This window comes from Molothrus ater, chromosome 14, assembly GCF_012460135.2.
Source record: "Molothrus ater isolate BHLD 08-10-18 breed brown headed cowbird chromosome 14, BPBGC_Mater_1.1, whole genome shotgun sequence".
Lineage (NCBI taxonomy): Eukaryota > Metazoa > Chordata > Aves > Passeriformes > Icteridae > Molothrus > Molothrus ater.
This window is the reverse complement of record NC_050491.2, coordinates 13,438,814-13,462,855: the sequence shown is the minus strand read 5'-3', so window position 1 is coordinate 13,462,855 and position 24,042 is coordinate 13,438,814. Positions and strand designations below refer to the sequence as shown.

General features: G+C 47.2%; 2 protein-coding genes across 2 annotated transcripts; one reads left to right on the top strand and one right to left on the bottom strand.

Annotated features, from left to right (window-relative positions):
• Positions 1-9: 9 nt before the first annotated feature.
• On the top strand, positions 10-16,378 carry LOC118698859 (rho GTPase-activating protein 20-like). Its single transcript, XM_036402408.1, has 14 exons — positions 10-89; positions 2,734-2,904; positions 3,407-3,556; positions 4,077-4,118; positions 4,816-4,900; positions 5,732-5,809; positions 5,973-6,039; positions 7,338-7,526; positions 8,263-8,438; positions 8,964-9,125; positions 10,201-10,310; positions 11,247-11,436; positions 12,019-12,136; positions 12,646-16,378. Exons 1-14 carry the CDS (start codon positions 10-12, stop codon positions 14,373-14,375), a joined length of 3,348 nt encoding a protein of 1,115 aa, XP_036258301.1. The 3' UTR covers positions 14,376-16,378.
• A 3,432-nt stretch (positions 16,379-19,810) lies between these two features.
• Positions 19,811-23,343, bottom strand: LOC118698767 (adrenodoxin-like). The gene is made up of 4 exons (XM_036402279.1): positions 23,111-23,343; positions 20,741-20,865; positions 20,188-20,317; positions 19,811-19,931 (listed from the first exon to the last, which is right to left on the bottom strand). Exons 1-4 carry the CDS (start codon positions 23,341-23,343, stop codon positions 19,811-19,813), a joined length of 609 nt encoding a protein of 202 aa, XP_036258172.1.
• Positions 23,344-24,042: the final 699 nt, after the last annotated feature.

Below are 24,042 nucleotides of genomic sequence, written 5' to 3'. Positions count from 1 at the left end.
CTGCAGAAGATGAAGCCCATCGTCCAGAGAAGACGATCTACCTCATCTGCCATTACTAAAGCTCTTGGAAAATCAAAGTCCCATTCCAGGTAGAAAAAATATCTTTCTGACTCCTGTTTCCATCTTTCTGCCTGCACAGACTGAAATCAAATGGGTTTTCAAATTCATTTAAGCATGTTGAGGGCAATTTGGTCCTGTGGCAGGGGCAGGTGGGGGCAGGTGGGGGGGACAAGGCACCAGGCAGATGTGGTGGTTTGCAGGACATGGGCTGATGCAGATTTAGCACCCCTGAGGGGCATCCTGGGCTTCCACCTCAGAGTTTCCCTGCACAGCCACCCCCTGTGCAGCTCACTCACTGCCAGAGCCCTCTGCAGCCCCTGCTCCATGTGTGCACTGCCAGTGGGAGGGACAGTCCTGACAATTGCTTCTGCCTCAGCTGCAGGTACACCTGGGCAGGTGAGGGGGCTGGAGCTGCTTCTGGAGATGGAGGCAGTGGTGGGAGGCATGCCCAGGCCCTGAGAGCCCTGTGCAGGATGGCATCAGCTCAGGACACTTGTTGGAAGAGCTGCCAGACCCACACATGCTCCAGCCAGCCTGTCCCTGTCAGGGGGCAGCAGCTTTCTCTTCCTGCCAGCTTGGGTAGTGGAGAGCTGCCCCCATGCCTGTGCCTCCACTGATGCTCCTGCAGTGAGGAGTGCCAGCAGAGTCAGGGAGCCACATGCCAGCCAGTCATGCACATTTTCTGCTGAAACACTGAGTGTTCTTACTCAGCCCTGAGCTGAGCACCTCAGCCCAGTGGGAGCTGAGTCCTCCTTGACCTCCTCCCCTCCTGCAGCACTGTGTCACTGCCAGAGACAGATAAGGGGATACCATGGTCCTTTCTGCCTTGCTCTGATAGCAGTCTTGTAAATAACATTTCCTGAGGGATTTGTTTAGTTTGATTTTTTTTCTCTCTTTGTAAGAAGGAGAAGATAAAGCTGAACTGATTGATCTGGACCAGCCCTCTGGAGAATATCCCTTTTGTATCCCACCATTGGTGATGGATGCACAGTGCAGCCTGCTTCTCTGGAATGAGGGGGAGTGTCAGTCTCACAGGACATTTAATATGAAGGGCAGGACTGATTTTCATTTGGTTGTCATTTGAAAAAGTTATGTGACTTCTTTTTCCTTCCTCCCACCCCCTGTAAATTGCAGTAAGGAAAAAAAAAAAGTGAGGAAGAGAAACAAATTCTTGACTTTATTTGGCTGGAGAACATCCTTACGAGGGAGGGAAGCTTTAAGTGTTTATTGTGATGAATTGCTGTGGAGGGAGCTGGTCCAATGCCATCTTTGCTCAGGCCATGAAAGCATCAGTGAGATTTTTTTGCTATCCTGCCATTGTGTTTATAAAGCTGGGTAATCCTCCAGCTTTAGGAAATCCACTGCTTGGGACTGTGAGATGCTGTGGCTCCCACTGCTCAGCTGATGGACATGGAGAGTTTTAATATCATATCTGAAGGTGATGAAACTTCTCACTTTCAGCCCCACAGCTGCATAAGTCAAGATTCACTTGGTGGTGGCTGTGGAGGAGGGAAGAGGGAATTTCTGTTTGCCAGAGTGCAGGTGTTCCTGTGAATGGGGGAGGATTTTAGTAAAGCAGCTACTGGCTGGTTTTAACCTCATTCCTGTGAAATCAAGTGAGTTCAGTTATGAGGCCAGTGGAAACTGAGTCAAGACCAACGTCAAAAATACTGCAATTACAGCTTGTGTGGGTTTTTATTTGTTTGTGTAGAGTGTCCTCAGACTAGAGGGTAGAGCAGTAGAGCAGCAGAGGGAGAGCAGAATTGCTGAGGGGTGAAGGGAAGGCAAGTATCCTTGCCTGCAAGCAAGAGACACATTTTTCTCTATGTGTAGAGACAGGAGGATCTCTGTGAGGTTTTTTCTGTGTCAGTCTAAGGCCATGTCTCAGAGTTTTACTAATTAAGTCAGGCTCAGGCACACAAACACACGAGCAGGAACTCTTGCATGTTCATGCAGCACAGAAATGGCTGTGGGAGCTGCTGTGCCAGCTGCCCTGAGCCCAGAGCAGTGCTGAGGAGGTGCTCTGTGGGGTGCTGAGCTGCAAGCAAGGACACTGCACTTGGCAGAGCTCTTCCAGCTGGGGACAGCACAGGGAGAGGGTCTGGTTCAATCTCCATGCTGCCTTGTTGACTGAAGTCAACAGCAGAACCCCTCAGGGATTTTTGGAAATGGTGAGCACCTCTATGAATCTCAGTGGAAACAGCAAGCTGGATGGCTGCCAGGCAAGCCAGAATCAGATGTCTGGAATTAGATGAGTACATGCAGTTCATTTTCTTTTTGCTGCAACTCTTGTGCTGACAAATTGTTCAGGCTGGATGGAAAACATGCACAGAAAGGGCAGTGCCCCCACGCCCAGCTGAGCCACGCCATGAGCCACAGGCTTTCCATGGTCAAGTCATAGCTCACATACATGTGCAGGAAGTAAGTATTTTTTACCTGAGTTGGAAATTACTCAAAAACTACTATTTCAGCAACTTAATCTCACAAGATTTGGTGTGGTCTTTTTAGGCAGTTTTCTGTCTGAGGCTGGTAAAGTTAATTGTGCAGGGGCAGGGGGATGTGGGTCATAATAGAGGGCAATAGGGGCTGGGAGAAGCACAGAGCTCTCAGGCTCCTCCAAAACAGAAAAGGAAAGCTTCTGACAAAGTCTTGTGATTTTTCTTACTCCTGCAGGGAAACTACTCTTTCCTCTTCCCATTCAGACAATGGGCTGCCAAGTGGGGTGTTCAGCAGCCCAGGCTCCACCTTCATCCTGGATGAGCGAGTGCAGCTAACCGTGGGCCTGCAGACCCAGGAAAGACACCTGATTTTGTTGAGTGATGTGCTGGTCATTGCCAAGTCCAAGTAAGAGGAATTTCCTTTTCCCCAGTAGGTGCTGTTGAAGCTAGGCTCAGCATGTGGTGGGGTTTTTTGGCCTGTCCTGTGCAGAGCCAGGTGTTGGACTCAATGACCATGTGGGTACCTTCAACTCAAAGATTTTATGAGGCTCTGATCTACTTGTGGAGCACTTAGCAGCCTCCAAAACAATGCTTCTTTGGAAATGTGGATCTAAAACGTGGCATTTCCCCCTTCCACCTTCACAAATTCTTCTTGGTATTAATGTTTCACTCCATTTGTCTGAAGAAAAAGGTTGTCTAATCAGTTCTGCCCATTTCCTTATGAGGCTGCTTGAAGATCACCATGAGGGCAAGAGGCAGAAGGACAAAACTGACTTTCAGTCTGACTCCTTCTGTCACATATAAATTAAGAGCTCTAACTGCATCTGCATGACTTGAAAGAGCATGATCAGACTCTGGAGGACTAAATGTTATTCTCTGGCCTAAGGAATTAATAATTTCCATTGCAGATCCTCCTCCAGCCTGAAGCTGAAAAAGCAAGTGCATCTGAGTGAAGTGTGGACTGGCACCTGTCTCAGTGAAGTGGCAGAGAAAAAGATGAGTCCTGAGAATTCATTTGTCATTGGCTGGCCCATCACCAACTATGTTGTCACCTTCAGGTACCTTATCAGACATCAGAGCTCCCTCTGCATCCCAGTAGCTACTCAAGTCTCCCTGTGTCAAGTGAACAATGACTGAGGCTAAAGGGCCCATTTCCTTTTCCATTTCCTTACCCTGAAACCCAGGTAACCTGTGCTGGCAGCAATAATTATAGGAACAGCAGACTTTGGGAAGGAAATACTAGGAGAAAGAAAATAGCAATTAAAGGTCACTGCAAAAATAATGAGGGCCCACCAGATGAGTTAACTCCAACTTCACAGAAAGGGATTTTCCCTTATCTGAACACTCACCAGTCTGACAGGAAACCTGGTCCAGTTTGTTGCTGGATTTTTTTGTTATTATTATTTTTGGTATTTGTTAAAATAGATCAGAAGAAGGAAAGGACTGTGCTTTTGTTCCAGGGCTTTGCAGGAAGCAGCTTTGACTTACAGCCATATATAAATGAAATTGGGTAGAGTTTCCAAAGGCTGTTACCCATTCAGCACTTGTTTGATGATCTGCCTCCCTTTTTGTCTTCAGCTCAGCTGATGTGAAGGAACGATGGCTGTCAGAGTTGCTGGGGTAAGTGACCCTCCTTTCATCCTCCTTCCAGGTGGTTCCTCTACAGGCCTTAGAGAAATCTGCCCTTCAAATCATGCTCTGATTTTCAGCATGTCAAGTGTCTAAGTGCTGAATATTGATGCCCCTAGGAGAGTGCAAAATTGGTGCTAACAGCTGGGAAAAAAGGGGGTCCATCAGAAGATGATATTGATGGAGCATCCTTTTTCCTTTGGAGCTGGAGGTCGACTTTACTAATCACTGTGGAGCTGTCACAAATGTTACTGATTCTTCAGATGTTTTTTGATTTCAACTAAAATTTTTATTATGTTGCATCTAGAGGCTACAGTTTTTTCTTTTATGTTTTATATGCGGCTTCCACTAACACTCAGACAAAAGTGTTTATATAGAGACAAAGAGGGGAAAAAAATCTTCTAATTTGTGGAGAACAGTAGTGATCCTGAGGGAACACTGGAAGGTATTATACAGACACATCTACCTGCACTGAAGTACTGCATGTGGGGGATTGTTAGTCTTTGTGCTCCAGGTAGATAAAGAAGTCAGTAAGAGCATGGGGCCTCACTATGAACATTACATTCATGTATGTCATAATTAATCTGTATTTATTACAGTGCCAAGGAGGATGTCCCATCCAAATTTTAGGGTCCTTCTCAAATTTGGTTGGGAAATTACATCCCTTCCCCTTTTCTTTGACTTTCAGGCATATCAATGAGGTAAAACAAAATGAGTATCTGAAGAATCTGACCCTTCAGATCGTTGTGCTGGATGATGACAACGGTTCTTCTGTAAGTAAAGCTAAGGACCTGCTTGTCAGATCAAGACTACACAGGGGTCTGTGGAGTAGGGGAGAGAATGCAGGGCTGTGCTGATATTCCAGCATCTGAGTATCTGCATCCTTCCCACTTGGAAGCCCACTTGGAGAGTTTTGGCTTGAGAAAGGAGTAGATAGCCAGGCCCTTATCAAACAGCACTTAAGATTATTCTTCACCTCTGACTTCTTTTCTCTTTTCCTTTTGCTTCACTTCAAAATTCATGCCAGTTTGTGGCTGAGTGCCACAGTCAATTCCTATTTCCAGTGCTATGAATTGAGGGTATTGATCACAGAGTCACTGGTGTGTTGTCCTGAATTAATTTACTGGAATGTGTCCCAGTCTAGCATACATTTCTTGGCTTCGTGCCGAGCTTGGTGGGTCACATTTGCCTCCTGGGTATTCTTCCTTCAAAGAGTGACCCCTGACACTGGTTGATGAGCATTGCTGTGTTCCATGTTCACTCTTTTGAGTGACAGTGACATTATAATCAGACAAACATTGATGGGATCAAACACAGCATCTAAGCACCACCCACCTCCTGTGATTTCTGCTGTTTGAAATCTTTGGATGGTATTATAGACCCATGACAGAAGAAGGAGTGGAGAATAGCTTTCATTTTGTATACCCATCATCCTTTCTGGTGTAGTTCAAATTTGTACAGCTCATCCAACCATGAACATTTAGTAAAGACAGTCCTTAGACACAGATGTGACATTTTCCCCAGATTTTGAAGCTACAAGAAAATGCAACCAGACTTCTCACCTTTGTCTTAGCTTCCTGTATTTTCTCTGTGTGCCTTTCTAGACTACTGAAGTCAAGGTGTCCAATGTGGAAACTGCAGAGAGTGTGATGAAGAAGACCCTTCTACAGCTTGGGCTCCCTGTAAGTGGCAGGTGACAGATCTTAGCTAAGGATTCTGGCAGCGTCTGCTTCACAGGACAGAGTGGGTGTGGATAAGTGTAGATTTGCTGTCTGTTGCTTTCTGGGCCCTCACTCTGGCCCCTCTCAGCTAACATTTTTCCCTTCTCTGTTCCTCACCCAACAGGGCAGGACCAGTGAACACCACCTCTGGGTGGTCTCAGGAAAAGATGAGCCTGCTTATCCTCTCATTGGTAAGAGCCTTCCCATATTGAGCATGATTTTGTTGCTTAATTCTGGCACCAGAGGAAACAGTAATAGATTGTATTAGTGTATGTGGCAGAGAAACATCACAAACATTGCATTCTTCACTTAAAAAGCAATAGCAGGGACACTGTTCTTGATATAACATGTGACATAAAGTTGCTGTGAGATGTCACTTGGCTTTTATCATCTCAGCATCCACATTTAATCAAAGCATGGTGATATCTTTGAAAAACTTCACACTTACCTCCCTTTTCCAAGCAAATCTGTGCATTTCGGGGTGGGAGCCCATCACACTTTTCAGCAGATGCTCCAAATAAATGGGAGATCTCCAGGTGGCCCAAGAAGTACCTTATTTGCAGCAGATGTGGTGCAGGGGTAGGACATGCCTCAAAGCCTAATTCAATCTGGCTGCTGGTATGAGCTTGCAGGGCTCCAGGTGTGGAGGCTGGTCCTACTCTCCTGCTCAGCTATGCAGGCATCTCCTCACAGGCAGAGCAGGAGGTCAGGGGCAGCCTCTGCCCACCTTCACTGTCTGTGACAGAGGTGTCCACTGACCTCTGTCAGACAGAGCATCTCCTGACACTTCCCAGGCCCTTTGCCTTTGGGCTCTGTCAGAACCAAACCAATTGCTACAGTCAGGTGGGTATTCAGCAAGAGAGTTCTAGATCTAGAGGAAAGCACTTTGGCAACTGAAAGAAGCAGAATTTTTCCATGGCATATTGGTGGCTTACAAGCTTCTAGTTAGGAAGCTAACATGTTTATCCTTCTCTTTTGGTACTTACTTAGTTTTCATTGCAATTCAGTTCTCAAATAATGAAACTGCTTTCCACACAAAACATTGCATCACATTGAAAACCCAGTTTGTTGCATATTGGTTGTTATCTTCTGAACTGCAGCCTTAATCCAGTACTAAACTGACATCACAGGCACATGTAGGCCACTTGCATCAATGCCTTCACAGGCTGTTTATTTGAAAGCTTTCCTTTCTAACAATTTGTGTTTAGGTTTTAGAAACTCCTCAGGCTTGACGGAGGGTAGGTGTGTATATGGGGGCCTTGAGGACAATCACAATGGTGCTTGAGTGCTATAGATCTGTAGGGGATGATCTGAGAAATAGAGGAAACATTTTAAAACCATTTAAAAACATTTAAACCACTGAATTTTGTCTGTTAAGTTCTAACCATTCACCATGGAGATCACCAAAGCTGGAATTTTCCAGTAACAGTAAGAGTTTTTACCACAGCTCTGCATTTTTGCTTGCTCTTTACACAACTCTGCTCAACAGGGCACGAGTATCCCTTCAGCATTGCCTTGAGCTGTCTCCGGGACTCTGCTGACCAGCAACAAAGAACCAACAACAACACTCTCCTGGCTGATGGGACAGAGGCTTCCTTCCTTGCTCAGCTCCCAAAGGAAAAACAGTGTCAGTTTGTCCTGAAACCCAGACTCCAGGCTCCGATGCAGCTGAGGAGAGGTAGGGGCTGCAGGAGTGTGGTACAGCCAGATAGAGACTCTCCACTGACCAGTGCAGTGCTGAGCTCTTCTGGCATCGTACATGTACCCAGAGTTGCTCTCATACCTGAATGGAATGTAAAGAGGAAGAGACTGCAGAGAGGTGAAATTTCTCTGTGCAAATGTCTCGACTTAGCTTTCAGTCCTTTGTTAGTCTGCAACTGCAAGTCATTGTAATAGAATCATAGAAAATGCTGAGTTGGAAGAGAACCATCAGTATCATTGAGTCTGGCCCTGTACCCAATAACCCCACCATCCACCTGAGAGCATTGTCCATAGGCTCCTTGAACTCAGACAGCCTTGATGCTGTGACTACTGCCCTGGAGAGACTGTTCCAGTGCTGAGCCACCCTCTGGGTGAAAAACGTTTTCCTGAGATCTCACCTAAACCTCCCTTGACTGATTCATGCCATTTTCTCAAGGCCAACACTGGTCACAAGGGTGAAGTGATTCTTGCACTGCAGAGACAGCAAGAGAAGAATGATGATTGAGAATTTTGCTGATGGTTGAGAGATGAATAAGTGGTTTCATATATATACTGCTGTATATTGTCTAACCATCCCCATTAAGAGTGCAGCTAATAAACAGGTGAGGGTAGAAAGTGTTTGTTTTGCTGGGAACTCTGCCTCCACTGTACATCGCTCGCTGTCCAGCAGGAGGACAGACAGGTGTGTAATGAAGGTGTGTGTTTGCTTTCAGAGTCACTGCAGAAGCACACCAAGAGGAAGAAGTCCTTGATTGACTGGGCCCTGCGCCGCAGCACCAGCACCCCCACGGGCAGCCCTCCCTCACAGTCTCCTACCACGCCCCGCAAGCTCTTCGGCCTGTCCCTGTCCTCTGTCTGTCCTGATGGAATCCTTCCCAAGCCAATCATGGTAAGCAGCAGCCTGGACTGCTTGTCTTGATGTAAATTTGATGTCTTTAGCCCAAAATTTAAAGCCACTTGCAGCACTGATGAGGATTGCATGGGGAAGAGGATCATGGTTTACTTGTGATCCAGACTCAGCTCAGTAACAAGGGTGGGAACGACCCTCTCCTGGGTAGTCCCCATCTCTTCATTCACAGGCATCTGTCCTTTTCAGTGAGTGTCTCAAGGTCATCACCAGCTGACAAGGGGCAATGTCAGTGGATCCTGCCATGCTATGTAACCTAGAACTCACTCACTACAAGAGTCCCCTAGGCTCACGCATGTCACAGGATAAGCGTGCCCACATGAACTGTATCTGCAGCTTGCCTGTCAGGTTTTCATCCCTGGTTAGATCAGGATAAATCTCCTGTGTTGTTTTCTTTCCATTACTGACTTGGTCATCTGCTAATTACATTGCAACACATGATGAATAATATACACAAACAAGAGGGTAAAGTGTTAGGCTCTAAAGTACAACTGGCTTTTCTCTTAGGATATGCTGCTCCTCTTGTACCATGAAGGTCCCTCTACTAGGGGCATTTTCAGACGTTCTGCCAATGCCAAGACTTGCAAGGAACTGAAAGAGAAGCTGAACTCTGGAGATGATGTTCAGGTGGATGGAGAGTCAGTCTTTGTGGCTGCAGCTGTCATCACGGTATGTGTGGCCGAGTAACTCAGCTGTCTGGGCCAATGGCACCTTCCTTCTTTAAGGAAGCAGTGAGTCTTTATGGGTAGGGAGGATTTCAGGGGAATAGAAAGCATTTTCCAGCAAGGAACATTTTCACCTGTTTGTGTGCACAGAGGTGATACAGTGGCCTGGTTTTCACAGGCATACATGTGCAGCCTTTCAGGATGGGGCTCCCTTTGGCACCTGCCCATACCAAACCACCCCCAGAAGGAGATACAGTGATGTCCACCTGCAAGGCAGCTGTGATGTCTGTACATTGCCAAATAACATGGCAGATGCTGCACTGACATATGCATAAAACCCTTTGCTGACAGCAGTATGGATGTTCTTTGTCATTTCTGAATACAAGGAAGAGGCTGCAGAAGGTTTGGGACGACTTGTGCCACTTGAGGGCAGCTGCTCTTCAACCCCCAAAACAGGAGCTCACCAGTGCTCTCTGGACCCCCAGCTTTCGCCCTCTGATCAGCCAGAAAGCACAAGGGAAAGCAGCTGCTAAATCCAAGCAGAGGGGTTGTGGTGGGTGGGGGATGAAGCCTGTGATAAGACCCATGGTTCAGTAAGGAAAAGCTTGTATTTCATACTGGCAATTAAATCTGGTCAGAGTAATTTAGGCACCAAAGTATAAAAAAGAAAATCCTTTTTTTCTTGTTGGCCTGATATCCAGGCATTTCCCAAGACAAGACATACATTGAGTTTTTGAATAGTCCCCTGAGAAAAACCAGCAGTCCTCCTAGCTGAGAAATGTATCAGAGAGATCTGTGCAGAGCCCCAGGGCTGAGTCCTCTGCTGGACTGCAAAAGGGACAGTCCTGCTCTGGAGAAGGGGCAAAACAGATGGGCTGCCTGTTCATCCTGCAGTGCTGCCACAAAAGAGCCTGAGGAAGACAGCTTGGTGGGCATGGGAGGGGAGAATAAACATGTTTGTGTAGTGTCTTGCTTTATCTTGTGCTTAATATGAATAAACAGTGACTATATGCATTGTGAAACTGAAACCAGGAATTCAAAACTGACCAGACTGCTCTGCATATATATATTTAATTCAGGATTTTCTCCGAAATATACCTGACAGTGTTCTATCCTCAGACATGCACGGACTGTGGATGGAAGCTGTGGACACAGAAAATCGGGCACATAAGATTGAAGCTATCAAAAGGTTTGTAAAAGCCTTTGTAAAAGTTTCTTTTGGTGGGAAAAGGGGGAATCATATGGGCCTAAGAATTGCCTTCATTTTCTGGGAGATTACTGGCAATGCTCCAGGCCACAGGGGAGGAGCTATTGCTGATTGCCAGTGTCATGGATCAGAAAATTTTATTTTCAATGGTCTTTTTTGAACATCCTCAACATTTCTGATCCCAAAAAAGTAATTTAAAAATTCTCTTCTGATGATTAGTTCAAATTACCAGAACAAGTAAACTGAAAAAGCATAACAATTCAGCCACCAGGAATGCATCTATGGTAGCAGAATTAAATCTTTAATGACAGTAACTTTATTCTTATCTCCATGAAATGAGGCTGATCATCATATTGGTAGTTAGAAGAAACAGCCCTGTCAAGGCAGAGATGTGGACCTTGAAAATGGCTTTACTGCCTTGAAACTGCTGCCCTGAGCATGAGCAGTTTATCAGCCTCCTGTTGGATATTATTTATCCATTTATTCAACCATGGCTCAGCTCAATTTTTGAACCTTACCATTTATCCTGGGCCTTCTTTATCCGTGTTCCCCACAGCACATGACACAGCAGTGGTGTGGTCTGGAGTGCTGCTGGCCTGGAGCTGTCTCTGTCTCCTGTGGGCATTCCCTGTTTAGTTAAGGCATTGTGGGTTTCCCCCCACATGCTCTGAACCCAAGTCCCTTTGTCCCTCCAGCTCTGAGACCAGAGCAGGTGGGAAATTTGGATGCAGAGTTGTGGCTCTCACATGAGCTGGTGGAGGGGAGTGACACAGATTCACCTTATTATCAAATGTGGATGTCTCAGGCTGGGTACAAAGGGGCAGAAGGGGGAAAAAGCTTTGGGATGCAACTTCTGGAATCCAAAGAGCAGATGTTTGTGAACAGCACTGTTTTCCTTTTTTTCTACTCTCTGAATAGTCTCGTCAACCAGCTTCCAGAGGCCAACCTCATCTTACTCAGACACCTCTTTGGAGTCCTGCATCATATTGAGCAGAATTCTGGAGTGAATCAGATGAATGCCTTTAACCTGGCTCTTTGCATAGCACCCAATATGCTGTGGCTACCGAGTCCCACTGGGCCTGAAGAGGAGAGCCGGTCTACAAAGAAGGTAATCTTCCATGGGTTTGGGAAAACCTCTGGTTTCCCCTTTCACTGCTTTTTATGGCACTGCCTTTTGTAGTCTAAAGGAAGGCACAGGGCCAGTGACAGTGCTGGCTGAGTGGCACCCAGGCCCCATCCTTTCCTCTGTGCAGCTGTGCCCATGCTGGGAGGGGTTTAGCCCCTCAGGCTGTCCAGGGTGAAAAGGGAAGCAGTGATTGCTTCACCAGATGAGCTTCCTATATGGCCAAGCAAGCACAGGAAAACTGGAGCAGCTGAAGTTGGACACTGCCACCTCAGCTGGAACAAAATAAGCAATGAGCACAACAATGCAACAGAAAGGAGGAATGCTGGCTTGGAGCTTATGAGGTGTAAGCAATAGTGAGGAAAACTGTAGAATGTGCTATACCTGGCTCACAGCACCAGTTCACATAGTTCATATTCTTGCCTCAGGTGTTCATACAGATGCACTGCCACATTATTAACAGCTTCTTAAGGAAATTACATCTGTAAAAAAAATGAGATGATCTGGGTATGGTTTTACTTGCTCTGTTTTCATGAAACTGAATCTGTGAATTCCTGTCTTTGCCAGGTGGCCTTGTTAGTGCAGTTTCTGATTGAAAACTCAGGAGAGATTTTTGGGGGTGATATTGCTTCCTTGTTCCAAAGAGCTGACATAAAGAAGTCCAAAAACTCAGCAGAATCTCTCGGTAAGTTGGTGGTAGTAAATCTTCCAGAAATATTTAAAATATTTTAATAGGTAAACTCCTCAGACAAAAGAGTTTGCTTTACCTCCATGTTTCTTCTAAGGAATAGCATTGAAAACCAGCTTGGTTTGGTTTTCCCTTCGCCTGTCAAGCATAGGCAGGAAGAGATAACAAAGCAGAGGGCTGAGGTGCAGAAATTCCAATGTGACCCCAGGGGTAGTTGTCTTTCTCTGTGGCTGCTGTTAAACCTACTTTAGCCATCGCAAGAATTTAGTGTAGCCTTAGCACTGCCATGTCCCACATGGTTTGTATGGAAAGAGATGGAGTTGTCTCTGTTAGCTGTCCTATACAGGCCAGTCGTGAAAACTGGTCATCAAACCAGAATTTTTTTATTATTTCCTGTGAGAATAATGGATTATCTTTATTTTTCCATGGGCTTCATATAATTTCCCTAGTTTGGTTGTTAGGTACTATATATATGGCAACAAATTAATTTGTGTCCTCTGCCCCAGACATAGGCTTGGCTCAGCATGATGATTCCTCTGATGAGCTGGAGTATTCCACTTGTGATCCAGAAGGGCCAAAGCACCACCTGGAATCTGATGATGCCATTTTTGAGATACCCAACAGCTTGTTACTCGACGAGGATCAGGAAGACTGGGACTTGTTCAGTGAGATCACAGCCTGCTACCAAAGCAAAGCGCAGACCAACGCCAGCGCAGACAGCTACGAGCTCCTGGAGGAGGACGGCTCCTTCTGCTCCATCGGCTCCATCCGCTCGCTCAGCCCGGCCCGGGACCGCTGCTCCTCCGAGCCCAGCGTCTGCCTCAGCTCCCAGCTGCCCCCACAGAGCCACGAGCCCGTGGCCCGCCAGTCCAGCTGCGATGCCACCATCATGGGCAGCCACACTGACTACGTCCACAGGCTCAGGCAGCTGCAGATGGAGAGCCAGAAGCTCATTGATGAAGGCCTAAGCCCTGGGGTTAATAAGGCCAGGCAGAGCTTGTGGCAACCACCTCAGACCACCTCCAGGGTGAAGCAGCTCAGCCTTCAGAAATCCAGCCTGTCCAACAGGTCCAGCTTCTCCAGCCTGTCCTCTACCACCACCTCCCCATCTGCCTCCTCTCTTAGCTCCTTAGACAGTGCTTTCTCCTACTGTTCAGAGTCATCAGCCATCAGTCCCACAGATGTCTCATCCCTGCCATTCATGTTTGGCACCTCTGCCAGGCTTCATGCTGTGTCTCCAACGGCTGCCAAGAGGTCCCAAAAAGAGTGGCACAAATCCTTCACATCTCCTTTACATCTGTGCAATCTGGACAGTTTTCACGAGGGTGAACCCAAGGCTGGAGAGACCAGTCATTGCTTTGGAGAGCAGAAAAGTTTTCCATGTGTCAGCAGAGCTGCCATGGGAAGCCCATTCACTGACATTGACTGGGAAGAGGAGGAGAGACAGCTGAGTTGTTCAGGGTGCCCTGGCCCAGCGCTCAGGAGCCAGGATTATACCAAAGAGTTTGAAGAAAGCCCTGAGCACCCAGCTGCCAGCCCATGCAGTGAGACATCCCCACAGGCCAGCCACCCGCAGCACAGGGAGAAGACAGTGAAGAACATAGAAATCAAAGGCATTGATGACTGCCCTCTGAGCCAGGAAAGCCTGAAGCGCACCAAGATAACTTTTTATGTGGCCCCAAATAAAGAAAGCTCTCAGGGGTCTCAAGTGGGAGAAGAGGAGAGATCTGTGACAAACACCAGCAGCAGAGAGTCACCCAGCAGCATCAGTGAGCAGAGCCCATCCAAGAGCTTGCAGACTGTGAGAGTCCACATCCCCCAGACATTGTTCTATGGGCAGAACACCCCCCTTGTCCTGCAGTCCTTCTCCAGGCGCTACCACCACCAACCAACGGTCCCATCCCTGCAGGCCAAGCACAGAGAGAGCCCCCAAAGTGCCTCTGCTCCCGAGGAGCTGGAGAGACAACCAGGGGAAACGGCGCAGGCGCCAACCCAGAGCAAGGGCTCGGACACATTCAGCCACACCATCCGCATCATCCTCCCCGACTCCATCCGGAACACCATCAGGGACTATTTCAAGCAGGATGAAACCGAGCCCTGTCCCATGGCAGAGGTGGAAGCAGTGGAGAAGGAACTGCTCCGGAGCAGGGTGGAGTGGCTCAGGAGCCAGCCTCTGGCAGAGGTGGCCGCAGAGGAGCGTGACACAGCGGTGTTCGCAGAAGAGACTTTTGTCTGAGGCGATGGTTGTGGAGGAACTAAATATTTTTTTGTGTATGTGCAACAGAAAATGTTCTGTAATATATGACCAGGGTGTGAAGAATTTAGCAGGCTGCCTGGGGCAACAAGTGTAAAGTGACACTAATGTGTATGTAATACTCATTTTGGTGGGAGGTGGGGGTGGGCTGCTCTTGTGTTTTATGCCCTTTTCTGATGAAAGAGACTTCACTGGCTGGGTGTGGAATGGAGTGAATACCACCAGACTCTCCCTGTCCTTGAATTAGCTGACCTGTACAGGGCCTGACTGCATTTTTTTTAATAGCAGGAAAAGAGAAACGTTGCTTTATTTTCTCCAGTCAGCTGCTGATGTCGGTGGATGACTGGACAATAGGGACAGCTAATGCTTTTAATAATTAGTTAAAAATCTTTACACTTGCACAAAACCCACCGTTATTCACAGTTCATCACAACCAGTCATCCAAAGGAAAATTCTTCACCTTCATTCCAGAAATCACTGCTGCTTCACTCTGCTCATCTGTTGTCTGCTCTGGTCTAGCTCACAGCCCTCAACCATTATTGGTTGAGGCTGGGTTCCAAAATCAGCAGCTGGAGCCCAGAGTCCAAAGTCCAGCATTCAATGACAGACAGCACGTGTAACATTTTAAGCCCAAGATTGCTTTTTTCTGGAATTAATTACACAGTGATTCTTTCTTCTCATACCTTCCCCAAAGTTAGCATTTGACAGAGACACAGTTGCCATAAAGGATTTTAGCACTGTCACTTTGACAGAGCTGTGAATGTTCTTCTGTGTCCTCTGGGAGTAGCTCAGTAGCTAGGAGTTTCAGTCCTAGTGAAAGTTGACAATCTTCTGTCAATGCTGATGCCCCTTTCTAGAAGCAGTGTGGATGAGGCAAGTGACTAAATTCCTAGTCATGCTGAGAGGGACTTGAGCAGGGCTTGGTTTTAGCACGAGGTCAAGGAATTGTGGAAGTTGTCAGGAATGTTGTTGAGTAGATGCTGAAGCAAAGTCACATCTTGCCAGAAAGTTGTCAGTCCATGCACTGAAACTGTCCAGGCTTCATCACCGACGCTGGCTCAAAGAAACACTGAGTTCCCCCTCAGCAGAGAATGTGTCCCTGTGCACTCCAGCAGAATTAAGTCTGGGGAATTCCAGGCAGGGATGTGCTAAGCTGGCTGCTGGTAAAGACCACCAAAGAGATGCAGCCAGTGGAGTCCTGAAGCATCCCTCAAAGCCATGCTCAGAAGTGCCACAGACTTAATGGGACTTGTTAGAGGGTTGTGACACTGCCAGCTGAACTCTAAACAGATGCTGAGAGCACCACATTAGTTTGACAGGTTGTTTTAAGGAAACAATGGAAAAGGTCTCAAAGGTCGAAAGGTTTGGGATGGTTCATTTGAAAGTTACATGAGAGTTTTCTATGGTGGTATCTGTCAGAGAGACAATCCTTTTACTCAGTGAACAGTGAATGGGTGAAGGAAAAGAGAAATACATGAATCCTAATGACTGAAAAGTCGTGCTTGTGGAATAAGTATCCCTGCAAGCTGCTGAGTGTCTGCAAATAGCCAGAGCTGGAGCTGCATGACAGCTGCCATGGTTCAGTCCTTGCATAGAGGGGAAAGCCACCTCTGTAAAATTATCTGGTGTCAGATCCCTCCACTCATCTGCCAGGTGCCTGTGAGGGTCAGTGACAGGAACCTGGCCCAGCACTCCAAATTCACACCATCAAATACTAGGGCAAGGGAACCAGGGGGAAGCCCAGAGCCCACTTTCCAAGGTGTATACAGTCTGTTTTGTTAGATGAAGGGTGTTTACCTCTCAAATGTGGCACTCTGTCCCAGATCACCTTTGTGGCCCTTGTATAATGAAAGGTGTATATAGTCATAACACAACTCCACCACCAACATAATTTTCCTCACACGTGAACAGCAATAAAGCATCCACAGTCTTTTTTTCCAGAGCTAAAGTTGTAACTGTTTTAATAAAAGACACATAAGTTGTCACTGTGGTGTTGTCAGCTTTGTTCCCTTGCTCTTGCTCCCCTCTCCCCTGTGTCAGGGTGGTGGCATTTGCACTGAACTGCTGTGAAACACACTCACCTCCCAGCCCGGCTCTGCCAGGCTGGCCACGCTGGCAAGAAATCTTCTGCCAGCACAGCAGTCTAGGCATTCCTCCTGTCTTTTCAAGAAGGTGAAAGAGCAGTAAATATTATAAGAAAAGTCTGCCTATTCTTGGAAGAGAGATGATTCTGTATTCTATAAAAAGATCACAGGAAACTTAGGAAGAGATTAGTTTAGAGAAACACTGGGTTAAACAGGGAAAAACACACAATTTTCCTTGCCTCATCTTAGGCTCCCTAATGTGGGCGCAGTTCTCTGGGTAGCTGCTCTAACCTAGCTCTGTATTATAACATTTTTCTTTATTTAAAACAAAACAAAATCCTGCAAAACTTAACACAAACCAGAGTTCTGGGCTTGGAAATTCACAGCCCCTCATTTCTATGAGCCAGAAACCAATCTTGAAAATGCTCCACAGCCCCCAGCTTGCTTGTAACAAGAAATAACAAATGCACAGACACTTGGTTGGATTTCTGCTCCAGAAAGGCCACACTTTCCATTAATGTATGGCCCTGAGATGCAAACAGGTTTCCCTTCTTTCTCTGCCCTTTTTTAGATCATTAGACCACGCTGGCCTGTCACACACTGAAAGCCCTGCCCACTGCCCCACCAGATGCAGCTCTTGGGAAGTCGTGTTCCATGGTCACCACCCAGGACGCGAGGAGCCTTCAGGGCCTGCTCCCAATTTAGACCAAGGCCAAACAAGTCCAGCTCATCTGCCTGGAAGAGAAATGACTCATGCAGCCTCATCTTATTTCTGTTCAGGATATATGATTTCTTTCCTTATCCTGCAGGCTGACAGAAACGTGACAGAAGTGCCTGAGGCAGCTGTAGTTTACTTTAAACTTTCCAATTCTGTTTCTGATGTTTCAACTGTCAGGAAAGCCAGTCTTCCAAGACATACTCTCCCTCATCCTTTGTAGCAGCTCCTTTGTGCAGGGGCCTCTCTGTTATACCAGGAAACCTTCGAGGGACAGGCAGCCCCACCAGAGCAGCATAGGCTACTCTGACTCGCTGCATTTCCATGCTAACAGCTTGTCCTAGAAACTCTTTCTTCAGAGGTCACCCACACTCTGAAGAGGAACACAGCAGTCATTCAACCCTTCCAACCCAGAAGCTGCTCCCTCTCTTGCTGTCCTGCCAGGATGTGTGCAGAGAGCTGACCTTTTCCAGCAGCAGCCTGGGCTCCAGCTTCCTGCCTACACCAAGGTGGGGACCGAGGAGTGGGACTGCAAAGCTCCAGATCACCTTGGCTTTGCAAGAGACTTGAAGTGCTACTGAAGGTGATGGCTTAGCTGCTTTCATTTAATCCATATTTGTTCTCTTCTTTTTTTACAGTAAACCTGGGACAAGTTGGAGGAGAAGAGGTTTGGGAGAAACAGGCACAGGCCTGGAAGATTTTTCTGATGTATGACAAAGCAAAGGGCTCTACTGTCACATGGCAGTCACAAGGCTGAAGCCTTAGTACATCACCACATCCATGGTCCCCAGACAGGGCTGGGACCCTGCAAAAACCCACCCTGCTGCCATCACCTCTTACAGCACATGGTTCTGGCCCATGCCAGAAATCCTTCCTGCAGGTACCCTTCTGCTAAGGATAAATTTCTGGCAGGGATAAACATTTGTACCGATTTTTCCATGAAGGATCCGAGAGGAACACAAAGCCCATTGAGAGGAGTCACAGATCACTCATCACCTGTGCCCACAGGGACAGCAGGCCATGCCGGGCGCGGCAGGGCTGGGGTCCGCAGTAGGAAGGCATGGATGTGCACAGAGACCATTAGACACAAATGGCAGCTGTGGCTCCCCGAGACAGGCCCAGGCACCGCTCAGGGCGAGAAGAAGGAGGAGGGACGGGCACAGCTCAGCGGCCCCGCCGCCACCGCGGCCTCCCCCTCCTCATCCTCGTTCTCCTCGCAGCCGCCGCCGCCCCGCGCGCGCCCCCTGGCGGCAGAGCGCCGCCACAGCAGCCCCGCGGCCTGGGCCCCACGGTCGCGCTGACATTCCGTAAATCACAGAACCGCAGAACCGTAGAATATCCTGCGTTCAAGGGACCCTTCAGGATCATCGAGTCCGACTCCAGGCCCTGTGCAGGACGTGCCAAGAATGCCATAATGTGCTGAGGAGTATTGTCCAAACGATTCTTAGCTCAGGCTGCGTGCTGCTGCCCTGGGGAGTCTGTTCCAGGGCCCAGCCACCCTCTGGGTGAAGAACCTTTTCCTGAGATCCAACCTAAATTTCCCCTGACTCAGCTTCGTGCTATTTTCTCGAGTCCTGTCACTGGTCACGAGACTGAAGAGCTTGATACCTGCCCCTCTGCTTCTCGTTGTGAAGATGTTGAAGAACATCATGAAGTCTCACCTTGGTCTCCTCTTGTCCCGGTTGAACAAACCAAGTCGCCTCAACCACTCCTCATAAAGCTTCCCCTCCAGACTTTTCATCATTCTCATGGTCCTACTCTGGACCCTCTCGAACAGAATAGTCTTTTTTACTTTTACTACCTGGAGTATCCCAGGTGAGGCCCCACCAGTGCTGAGTACAGCAGGACAATCACCTCCTTTGATCAGCTGGCAGTGCTGCATTTAATACAGACAACCAAATTTCATCCATCTCCTTCTGTTCCAGCCAGGCTCATGGTACCAGAACAGTTCATCTTGTTGGTCTAAAAGGCTCATTGTTAGAATTTTATTTGACAGGTGGGGTAGTACAGCAATGAGAAGATTTAACATTTGGAGAAAGTGGCTGCTCACAGCACAGAACAATTCAGGGACCCGAAACATCTCAAGTTCATAGAAGTGGTTCCTGCTTACAGGAACTGTCAGTACACAAATGTCCTGAGTATGTTCTTGCTGACCAAACTCAAGTCACCTACATCACCAAGCCCATCAGTACACTGACTTGCAAACAGCAATCTCTTCTTAAGCTTCCCAAATTGGAAAAGTCTGCTCCTCTTTTAAAGAGCCAAGCCTTGCAAAATTCTCAGCAGTTACTCAGAATAGCAGAATTCTTAAATTTCAAAGGAGAAAGCAAGTCACATACAGCAGAGATATTTACTGACACCCACCCAGGGAAATATAAAGCCATACACTTTAATCCAGTTGGTTCAGCAAAGCATTTAAGCACTTAAAACACATACCAAAGACCCTATTAAGCATGCTGCCTTGTTCAAATAAGAGATTTGCCAAACATGCCTTTTATACTAAATCAGACCTTTATGGCCTACTGCGAGCCAGCCACAAAAAGCAATAGCGTCAACCAAGAGCTAAGTACCCTGCCACACCTAAATGAGGGTGTAAGCTGTGCAGCAGTCGTTTCCAGTCACTGTTTGCTTTGCTTTCCAACCTCCAGCTGCCTCCTCATGTCCGACACATCCATGGGGACCCTCAGTGTCACACCATCCATCGACTTCTTAACGCACACCTGGCAGCCAAGGCGTGATCTGAGAAGAAAACATGAAGTGAGGCTCCTCTGTTCCCCAGGTAAAGGGAGAAATCCCCCACCCACACTGGGATGTCTGGTTCAGGATGGCTTTTCACTAAAGCTCCTGTTAGAGATCTGCTGTCCCTCAAGAGAAAGCAGCTCTCAAGGCACAGCTGTAATACAGAACAAGCCCCATCCTCTTGGAAAGAGGTGCCACATGGTGAGAATCTGCCTCAGAGGCTTGAGGATCTGCTGTGATCAGCAGGGAGGCTTACGTGTCAGTGAGCCCATATGCCAAGTCCAGCATGTCTAGCTCTTCATCTGAGATGGCATCAAGCTTTTGGAAGGTGTCCTTGTCAAAGATGAGGTGACAGGTAGAGCAGGCTAATGTCCCTTCACAGGCACCTGGTGGAGAAGCAAGGAAAGGACAGCAAATCAGGAAAAATAAGGGGGTGAGAGAGACCATCTTTAGGAATAGTGTGAGAAAAGGCCGTTTAACAGATCTGGAGCATGTCAAAAGAGATGCTAGGAAACACAACAGATGGATGCAGTTTCAAGCCTGCCTCTTGTCTGGGAGAATCACCATCAGTTTTCAAATTTTTACATCAGCTCCATGCAGCCAAAAGCACTGACAGAGGCTGCTGGAATGGCAGTGTGACAGTGTGAGGTTACATTGCCATCTCAGCATGGTGAGCCACCCAGCAAGCAGCTGGTGGGGAAGGGAAGCTTGTTCATGGTCTTGGCAGAACACAGTGGCATATTGTTGCACTCTTCCTAAGTACCCACTGGCCCTAACAGCCCATGCACATATCCTGCTGCAGCACCTACCAAATCCATCAATGGCCAAGTTCTGATTGACTACCACTTCCAGCAAAGTCTCCCCTTCTTTGGCTGTGGTCGTTAGTCGCTCTCCATCCCGATTTATAAAATGCACTGTCACCTGATCCTCAGGGCTGTAAGACAAATTTGCAAAAATCAGAAGAGCCCATCCTTTTCTGCACATCCACAACTGAGGTCTTTTGGCTGAGTGCTAGAGACATGGCACTTAGAGGGAAATGTGCACACAAACACTTTCTCAAAGGATTGTGCCACGCATATGAGAAAAAATTCAAATTATCAGTTCTCAGTGGCAGCCAAATCTGAGTTGCCCCAAAATATTTCCCATTTTATCAAACAGCCCAGAGAATAAATGTCTATCTGTGCACAAACAAGTGCAGGTGCTCTTCACATGCTGCCCCTGCTTGGGCTGGCTGGCAGAGGGAGCATGGGTAGGCAGGCAGAGCATTTGCAGATCCCAGGTCTGGGCTGTTAATCCTGGGTAGAGCAATGCAATTACAAGCAAAGTGCTCAGGATCAGATACTAATACAGCAAGAAGGGCTGTTGTCATTCATGTTTTGCTTCCCCTTCCCTTTCCCAAGGGGATTACTTGATGATTGTTCCTTTTCTGCTGCTTTTTCTTCCATGAAATGCCCACGCCTTTCCTTTACTCCATTACAGGGAGCCTTCTTGTGGTGAGACATGCCCAGCCCCAGCTTTTACAGAGCTACTGGGCTGAGTAACTTCCTCTGAGCTGATGTGATCCATGCTCAAGAAAAATTGCTAATTATTTTGACAGCCTGCAAGATTTAATCTGGCCAAGAGTTAAGAACATAGCCATCAGCTTCTCTTAATGATAACTGCAGAAAGGGAATCTACAGATGAGAGAGAACCAGCATCTAGTTCATCTCCTCCTGACCAGGCTCTCACACCAATCTGGAGAAGGATCCTACCCTGACAGCAGCGTTCAGGATTGCTCACCAAGACAAGTGTATCTTGAGACTGTTATATTTGCTAGAGGAAGTACATGAGCAAACAGGTTTTTTTTCTTAGTGTCCATACCAAATGCTCACTTAGATATAGATATATATATATATCTATCACTTAGATATAGGAGGTTACCCAAAGGTCCCAGCTCCTGTGCTGAAAGAAGGCAACACCCTGGAAGTGGTTGGGCCTTGTGTCCAGTAACTCTCAGTGTGGCACTGCCCAAGTGCCCATTATCCCAAAGCCCAGGGCATTCTCCAGTGGCAGAAGCTTCTCTTTCATCAGGTTGACAACATACATCAGTTTCCTTCATATAGTACCTAAAGATATTTCTAAATATGCAATTTAAAGACTAGCCCTCAAATGTCAAAACAAAACAAAAGAATCCTCCTCATTTCTGATGGATCAGACTAATTTATTCCATTTGAATGGCAAATAGGCATGTTTTTAGGCCATGTTTGGTTTATCTTTATGGGTGAAATAATTTGTTACAAAATAGAAATGGTAAAGTGATAGAATGCCACTTAGTGGTGCAACCAAATTGATTTTTTTAGCTGGATAATGGTCAGAGGTTTGGAAAGATCTTATCAGGATGTGATAAACTCAACACTGTAAATTCAGTGTATGCCAACTGATTATTTCCTTTTAAAAAAATAAAATCTCAAACCTTTTGTGACACAGCAAAGTGGTGAAGGAGGTTTCAAGAAATCAGTTCTTCCCCCATCAATGTTTTCCCTAAAAGATACTTTCCAAGGCCATAGCAAGATGCCTACAAGTACTGCCAGAGATAATTTCATAAGCAGCAAACCAATTAGAAAGAAATCCCATTGATAATGAGTCTTCATAAATCCCACCAAGTGGGGTTATCTATGACTTTTCTCTATGGTCAGATAGCAAAGTAGTTTATTGTATTTTCTGCGATGGTTGGATCTCTCTCTCAATGCCTAGCAGATTACAGTCTGACCTAGATCATACTAGTCTATGAGATCCACAAATTACATTTATTTTACCTTCTCTTCCTGAACTATCTCTGAAGCAGAGAGAGGAAAGGCTGGCAGGGAACCTGCAGTAGTTCCTGCTGTGGAAAAGGGCCAAAGAACTCTTTGTCACCTTCATGAGATGGTTCCCAGCCACTATCTATGGCCCCCACAGCTCTGGAGGCAGGACCAGCACCTCTGACAGGTCCCCATAGCTCCAGGGATGGGAAGCAGCTCCTCTCAGGCTGGGTCCTGGCACCACCTTCCTCCCCATCAGCATCTGCTCCCCCAAGCTGGAGGTTTCATCCTCCACCTCCCAGAGGCCACGGCTTGGCTGGCCTCTCTCCTCTTCCTGCCACAGGGCAAGGCAGAGGTGCCTCCATCCCTGTGGATGCAACAAGGCAGCATTTGACCCACCTGGACTCCCCAGGGGCATCCTGGTGCGAGGAGCTGAAGCCTCTCTCTGCCCAGCCCCTTGCTGGGCTCTGGTGCTGCGCAGTCACAGCACAGAGAAGAACCAGGCGAGTTCTGCTGGCGCTCAGTCTGCTCTGCAGGGGCCTCAGGAGCCCCAGGATGCCGTGAGCCATCCTGCTCCCTGTCCCCTGGGCTGTCCTCTGATGCAAGGACAGCTTGATTAGGCATTTATACATACAGCTGGGGAGGATGGGGGGAAGGAAAAAAAAAATGAAATAGTAGGACAGCCTCCCTGGGGATGGAGGGAGGGAGGAGGGAGGGGAAGCAGGAAGGAAGGATGGACAAAGGGATTGTGCTTGGATCTTGCTGCAGTCCAGCCCAGCAGGGCATGGGAATTGGTGGAAGCACAGGAACATATGAAACATCACCTCCACATGCCCATTTCCGAGCAATGCTCACTTTTTTCTCTTTACAGACTTCCCTTTTAGGAGCCAGAACTAAATCAAATTTCAGGAGAAATATTACTTGTGATGCCTAATCATACAAGGAGTTGCAAGTTGAGGGCTGGAAGAGCAGAGAGGCAGGAGAGCCAATGTCTGCTGCCTTGAGGAGAGGGGGACACAGTTCCTACAGCAATTGAGTGAAGACATGAATTCTGCTCTTGACAAGATGGCATCCAGCCACATCACTGCCTTACCCAATACACCAGGCTCCCATCTCTAAAATGTGAATATTCACTTACTTCACATGGTGGTGAGAAGCAGCCACACTTAGCTGCTCATTTGCTAAACTCTCTGCTGAAAAGTACCATAAAGGTGCAGATAACTATAATTCATTTCATGCTACTGTAATCCACACTACTAAGCTTTGAAACCTTGCAGAAGAAAACTCTTAACTTATTCCCAGAAACAGTCACTGGTTTAGTCTACCCTCCT

Excerpts from the sequence above, each read along its gene's own strand:
- LOC118698859 (XM_036402408.1), top strand. The coding sequence starts at position 10 with ATGAAGCCCATCGTCCAGAGAAGACGATCTACCTCATCTGCCATTACT. Across the intron at positions 4,119-4,815 it reads TGGCTGTCAGAGTTGCTGGG|GCATATCAATGAGGTAAAAC; the intron begins GTAAGTGACCCT and ends TTTGACTTTCAG. Across the intron at positions 6,040-7,337 it reads GCCTGCTTATCCTCTCATTG|GGCACGAGTATCCCTTCAGC; the intron begins GTAAGAGCCTTC and ends TCTGCTCAACAG.
- LOC118698767 (XM_036402279.1), bottom strand. The coding sequence starts at position 23,343 with ATGTATAAATGCCTAATCAAGCTGTCCTTGCATCAGAGGACAGCCCAG. Across the intron at positions 20,318-20,740 it reads CTTGGCCATTGATGGATTTG|GTGCCTGTGAAGGGACATTA; the intron begins GTAGGTGCTGCA and ends CTTCTCCACCAG. Across the intron at positions 19,932-20,187 it reads GCATATGGGCTCACTGACAC|ATCACGCCTTGGCTGCCAGG; the intron begins GTAAGCCTCCCT and ends TTTTCTTCTCAG.